General features: G+C 38.4%; 1 protein-coding gene across 1 annotated transcript; it reads left to right on the forward strand.

Moving 5' to 3' along the window:
• Positions 1 to 18: 18 nt before the first annotated feature.
• On the forward strand, positions 19 to 6,830 carry LOC135528126 (biglycan-like). Its single transcript, XM_064956965.1, has 8 exons — positions 19 to 309; positions 1,986 to 2,243; positions 2,730 to 2,842; positions 4,002 to 4,215; positions 4,403 to 4,513; positions 4,660 to 4,753; positions 5,403 to 5,541; positions 5,658 to 6,830. The coding sequence occupies exons 2-8, from the start codon at positions 1,994 to 1,996 to the stop codon at positions 5,853 to 5,855; spliced, it is 1,119 nt and encodes a 372-aa protein (XP_064813037.1). The 5' UTR covers positions 19 to 309; positions 1,986 to 1,993; the 3' UTR covers positions 5,856 to 6,830.
• The last annotated feature ends 441 nt before the right edge of the window (positions 6,831 to 7,271 follow it).

Raw genomic sequence — 7,271 nt, forward strand, 5'->3', positions numbered from 1 at the left:
TCTCTCTCTCTTTCTGTCAGACACACGCATAAACACACAATGAAGCAGCAATGAAAAGGGGACTGGACCAATTTTGGGTTATGGCTTAAAATACTTGTTTTTTTCCTTTTGGTAACTACTTCTGTGGTTTTTAACAGGTACTGTGCAGAGCTCTGACTCTGCTGGCAGACGGACTCACAGATAAAGGATCATCACATGGAATAAACACGTATCCTGTATATCACTGAGGTTGAATTCATCCTTATTTCATTTATTTGTATCTTTCATTTATTTTGTAAATAATTTCTAGTTTTTCCAAGAACTGAAACGGTAAGTGTCTTAGTAAATATATTTGAGCTTCTATTTGAGTTTCTTGACCTACAGATAATAGTATCTTCAGTATGGTTTACAATAAGAGGACTATAATCTACAGCTTTATTATACAGTTCCACAGTTGGTTTAACATTCTGCATTTGAAAAAAAGATTGATTGTTAAAGTAATATTTGACATTTGAAATGGACTATTTAGCTTTGAATGATTTGTTTAAGCCTTCTGGGGGCTACACAACCCTACCTTGTCTACACATTCTATATTCCTTTTATTGGCCATATTTAATAAATGGATCTTGTGACAGAACAAAGATGAGGATAATATCACAAACATTAAAAACTCATAGCCACCCCATACTGTAGTTAAAGGCCTCGCTGCAGGGAAACAAGTCTATTACAAAATTATTGACTAAGCAAATAAGTAATTAGTGTGTACATCATACATCTCATTCAATGTATTTAGAGATTCTCATGTATATGTATTTAGAGATTTGACACTGCTGATATAGATAATGTGTGGGGGAAAGAGTGCTATGACAGAGTGGGTCTATAAAAAACCTTGCCTGAGACCAGCCAGTTATGTGGCTTCTGGGGCCTTACTGTGGTAAAGGATGTGGGAGTGCTAAGGGAGGGAGTAGGCCTTTCACAACACGTGGCAAAGGCAAGGAAATGCCAGTTCCACAGCAAAGGCTCTTTGCTCACATGGAAAACCCTCTTTGAAGAAAAAAAACATTTCAATGTTCTTATTTTCATCAAGAATCCTCTAGCTAAAGGTTTATCTGAGATTATCCCAAATTACCTTAGGGCATCTATTTATAGTTTGCATTACAATCCTGCTAAGAAATATTGACAGATCACACACACTGTACTATATTGTACTATATTGTACTATATTACACAGACTTATATTGTAATGCCGGAATTGTCTTTTGCTATATGTCACTGGATCTGAGATTTTACCATTTTAATGCATAAATCAAAGAAGCCACAGCCTCAGCTAAAAGCAAATAATTAATGAGAGCAGATGTCATAGTTACAGACTCAAAGACCACATAGTATCCATGGTCCATGATTTTACTGCCTCTTATACCAACCACAAAATTGATGGGAAGAATAAGATCGGCTTTTAAGAGAGAACGCCTATGACAGATATGAAACATCACATCTTGAGATTGAAGCCTAACAAATAGATGTATGAAACCCAGAGTGTATTTCATGCTTTGTCACTGGCTACAATTGCTTTTGGACTGGCTTTTGCTTTGGAGTGGCAATGTTGACAATGAGATTACTCTGTCCTGGAGAGTGAACTGTAACACAATGCTAGTTATACTGCCCTACAAAGGCAAAACACAGTAACTACGAATTTGGTCAAAAGTATTTGATCTGTTGTAATGGCCAGGTATATTATCTGAATAATGTTGCATTTAGTTTCCTGACACAAGAACAAGCCAGTTGATCAGAATATATCATGGAGTATCAGAAACATTGAAGTTACGTAGTTACTGTGTTTTGCATTTGTAGGGCAGCATAGCGTTGTGTGTGGGCAACTCTCCAATTGTAGGCTACAGGAATTATAGCTAGATAGTTGCTGAATTCGTAACTGTGGCATTTAATTAACTGCTGCTCATTTCTGTGTGCTTTTTTGTCTTCCCCTTGTAATTTCTCTTCAACTAAAGGCCGAGCCATGCTTCCCTTCTCTGTTGTCCTTCTCCTGCTGTGTGCCACCCCTCTTCCCACCGCCTCTGTGGCCCTGCCCTTTGAGCAGAAGGGCTTATTGGACTTTGGGAAGAGCATCGATGTAGAGGGGCTGATGATGATGATGATGAACGATGAAGAGGAAGGCTCAGCGGTTGAGGAATACTATAAACCAGAACAGCCTACGTGCCCATTCGGCTGTCAGTGTAACCAGAATGTTGTGCAGTGCTCTGACTTGGGTGGGTGAAGAGATACAATGTCACAATATTATAATATATCATATTGTCTCCAAATTATTCTTTACACTGAACATACAATTGTTAATGTGTAGCCAGCAGTCGCACATCTGCAGGTTGCTTTTTAGTGCTACGTGGAGTCATGGCCATCTGGTTTCTTCTTAATTATATGGTGACAGCTGAGCTCACACATAAACAACAATATACTGTATGGGTACAAACCACAGCCCAGAGCATTACTCAGCATTGACCAAATTACAGCATGACGATAAATTCCAACTTGTGGATTTATCCTCATATAACCTTAAGAGTGAGAACACACTGTGTGTGTCTGATATTGTCATGATTCATAGATTTTTATAAAAATGTAAAGAAGCAATAACACAATATATTATATTGCAACTGATTTCTTATCATTGTGAACTGACAAAATGTGGTAAAGTGTATAAAATAAAGCAGGTAAGTTAATCTCGTAGTTTCTATCCGCAGGTTTACACTATGTACCATATGACATCCCCCCGGAGACCAGGCTCCTGGACCTTCAAAGCAACCAGATCACTGAAATAAGAGAGGGTGACTTCAAGGGACTCAGTAACCTCTATGTGAGCATCAACAGTCAAAACACAAATGGTGGAAGAGAGTTCTGGCATTTCAATAGAAGGAAACGTCGCTTATCTGTTCTTGCTTTCTTCATCGTATCCTAACTAAAAAAGAGGCATACTTTTAATGACATGTCTTCAAATTATACATTGTATAATATATGGGTTGTTCTTGAATTGCGGTGGCATTTGCGTCCCTTGCATTTGCAACCATGAAAAGCACTTTCAAATGACAAAGAGTTACACATCATACATGTTTTTGTTTATATTGAACTAATATATTTATATTAAACATAATCCAAGTCCTTTATACTGCAAAACCTTATGTTCATGCATTGTTTAAATTACTTAGGGTAAGCAAATGGGTTTGTCCCAGTAGTGATGTGCAGAGTTGTGGTGACATGCTTTGGGAATTTAGAGATATCCATCTGTTATTTTGAAAAATAGAAAGTGAACAAAATGATTTAATTCTATTGAATAGATCAATGCAAACAAAGAAGGCTATTCAAATACTTTTTTACTAGTATAATGTCTCTCCCTCAGTTGTATGTCATTGGTGTTACCGCCTTGAAAATCACTCATGACAAAGATTTACAAGGACCTTTAGCATTCCCTCCAGTGGCAAACTGCTATCGGGGAAGGGGTACATATATTAAAGAAAATTATTAGCTAATCACACCCTTTCACTATGTCACAAATTTAAGGATTCCATTGATAATTTGGGGGGTCTAAATCAAAAGTGTCACTGGTGTTACTCGATTTAAATGAAGGGAAATAACACTGTGAGCAAAATGATTAATCATATCATTTTAGTAAATTGTTTTTTAAAGGGTTAATGACCTTACATTTGAGGATCTGTGGACTCCATTTAAGAAAATCCTCAATAAACAAAAATGTCTCATTGGTGTTCGCATCATTGGTGTTACTACTCCTATTGGTGGCACAATGGTATCCTAATGGTAAAACATATTTAAAGTAATTAAGCTGCCATATTAGCTGATTTAGAATGGAAAGATGTACACAAATACGTTTAAATAAAAAGTTGATCTTTTCCAAAATTCCATGCCTAAATGCCACCGCAATTCAAGAATTAACTGTAGGTAACACATTTATTTTGGATAGGGGTGGCTGGTCTCCTCATGACCTATGCCTCCTTTCTCAGGCTTTGGTGTTGGTGAATAACAAGATCTCCAGGGTGCACCCTCGGGCCTTCATGCCCCTCAAAAGGATGCACAAGCTCTACTTCTCCCACAACCAGCTGACGGCCGTGCCCAAGAACCTGCCCTCTTCCCTGGTGGAGCTGCGCATCCACGACAACCATATCAAGAGGGTGGCATCTGGAGCTTTCTCTGGCCTGGGCAGCATGAACTGCATTGGTGAGATGGCAAGCTATAATTATAAAAGACCTTATGCCAGATTTACTATGTGTTAGCACCAGATTTATTCTGTTTGGAAACACCATAACACATCTAACATCTTAATGTCTTTGAAGTGTAAATCTAGCCACTTGAGTACTGGAGCAGGTTGTGGCATTGACTTAAAACACATATTTTTCTTCCTAAGAGATGGGGAGGAATCCTATTCAGAACAGTGGTTTTGAACCCGGAGCCTTTGATGGACTTAAACTTACCTTCCTTCGCATTTCTGAGGCAAAACTCACAGGCATCCCTAAAGGTAAAAAACATGACAACCTTTATAATCATTTTCTTTGGAGTGTTCTGCGAAGCTGCAGGGCAATATTTGTTTCATTGCTACTTGCCACATATTTCCACTGAAAGTCCTTTGAATCAAGCGGTCACCTGTTTTCCCTCTCCATCTAGATCTCCCTGAGGGTCTACATGAGTTGCATTTGGATCACAATCAAATTCAAGCCATTGAACTAGAAGACCTAAGACAATATGAGAGTTTGCACAGGTACGTAGCTTTACAAGAGGGTGTTCAATGTCTGAGAGTTTCTAAAACGTATTCAATTATGAATTTATGAATGCTGTAGATGAATGCTGTAGATATTCACTACTTATCTTCAAATGTAAAAAAAAAAAAAATATGTAGAAAATAAACAGTGGCCTACCAGGTGGCGCAGATGTCTAAGGCACTGAATTGCAGTGCTAGAGGCGTCACTACAGACCTGGGTTCGATCCCAGGCTTATCACTACAGGCCATGATTTGGGAGTCCCATAGGGTGGCGCACAATTGGTGTCATTTGGGCTAGGGGACGGTTTGGCCGGGGGGCTTTTCTTGGCTCGTCGCGGGTGTTGAGAAGCGCAGTTTGGCGGGTCATGTTTCAGAGGACGCATGACTCGACCTTTGTCTCCCGAACCAGTTGGGGTGTTGCAGCGATAAGACAAGATTGAAATTGGGGAGAAAAAGAGAATGAAATACAAAAAATAAATAAAAAGCATTTAAGTAACAACAGCATAAAGGAAGTCATTGTCCGAGTTGCACAAAATAAATAATGTCTGGTATCATTGTGACAGTAGCACCCTCTAGTGGGTTTACCCTTCATTGTCTCATCAATCACTCGATTTCGATGTGTGTGTGTGTGTGTGTGTGTGTGTGTTAGGTTGGGTCTAGGCTACAATCACATTCGTCACATTGAGCATGGCAGCCTGTACTACCTGCAAAACCTGAGAGAGCTGCATCTAGATAATAACCGGATCCCCATTGTCCCTGGAGGCCTTGCTGGAATGAAGTACCTACAGGTAAAGTGTGGAGGGGGTTTGTGAAGCAGCATCAATCACATCGACATTGGTGATTTCACTTGTTATCTTATGTTTTTATGATGATAACAGTTGATATATGTAATGTTTTTAAATAGGTGGTCTACCTTCACTCCAACAACATCAGCCAGGTTGACGTGAATGATTTCTGCCCTAACGGCTTTGGTGTCAAGAAGACTTACTACAACGGGATCAGTCTCTTTGATAACCCAATCAACTACTGGGAGGTGGTGCCGGCCACCTTCCGCTGTGTCAGCAACAGGATGGCTGTACAGTTTGGCAACCACAAAAAGTAGTACATGAGAGGCACCAGCTGTAGGGTAATACATGCAACTCAGATACAAAATAAATAACTTTGTTACACAGTTAAAAAACAATTTATTGATAGAAAGAGCCTGATGTATGGTAAAAGATAAATAACTAAAACATAACTGAAGGTTGTTTTGCATGCATGGAGTGGGTGATATTGTATATTGGAAAGAAATTCGTCATCCACATAATTTCAATCAACCAATCAAATGTATTTTAATACAATTTTTTTTAAAATATTTGTTACTTTCAATTTAGCTGGATCATAGCAATTTGGGATTCTCTGTGATTTTGTTTTTTTGTTTGTGTTTTATCTCAAATTACCTCTGACCTGACAACTGATCTCAAATATTTGATATAGAAGAACAATACAAACTGACAGTTGAAAGCACCTTCAGAAGAATCTGTATTATAAATGTTGTTGAAAAAATGTTGTTGTCATGATGTGTTTGCAGAATATTGAAGATTATTTAGAATATATTTTGCATACCCTTTATTGAAATTGAACAAAATGAATGTCATGTCGTGGAGATTCTACACAGGGACACTCAAAGTCAATCTTAAATTAATCCTTGTTTTATTAACAGCATGCTGGAGAGGTCACAGTCAAACTTAGATGCATAAAATATCGGCCTGAAGTGAGCTCCGCTGGGGCAGTCCCATTAGATCACTTATATACTTACAGACAAGTTATATTTGCATGATTTAGCTTATTCATCATTCATAATTAATTCATAATTAATGTTTGGTTCATTCATGTGACCGACCAATACCTCACGAGGCTTCTTCTCTCCAAGCTGAGACCTTGAAACTGAGATATCCCTTTCTCAAAACAAGGTTCTGGCCGTACTGCCAAATTGCAGATACTGATAATGAGGATTTGTTCAATCAGTCACATGCATGAACACAGAAATTGGTTATTAGAAAAGCACAACCAATAAAAAGTTCCATCACAGTCATAAGAGGGGTCTTATTTCTCACTCTCCCTGTTTCATTAGGCCTACATTATGATCAGAGCTGCAGACAATGATCAGCTAGGCTAGGGAGACATCAGATTTTCAACATTTTGATGGCATATTTACAATTATATAAAATATATGCAACACATTTTTCACACAACCAATAAACAAAGCATACCGACTTTGGGCGCTTCAATATCATGGTTTGCGTTTTCAACACCACAATAAATAGGCTATGTAAATCTCGACTAATGGAAAATACATCCCTCCCTACCTTGTATGCCTACCCAGTATCGAAGGCTTGGCCTGACAATCTCCGAATGTCATTCAACTTTTTGGTGTTTTGTAATAGATGCCTCTTTCCATTCATCAAATGGCCGCTGCAGTTTGGATTGATTGATTTTATGTGTCAGTTTAAAAACATTCATATATCCACATGGTACA

Source organism: Oncorhynchus masou, chromosome 33 (assembly GCF_036934945.1).
Source record: "Oncorhynchus masou masou isolate Uvic2021 chromosome 33, UVic_Omas_1.1, whole genome shotgun sequence".
NCBI classification, from domain to species: Eukaryota; Metazoa; Chordata; class Actinopteri; order Salmoniformes; family Salmonidae; genus Oncorhynchus; species Oncorhynchus masou.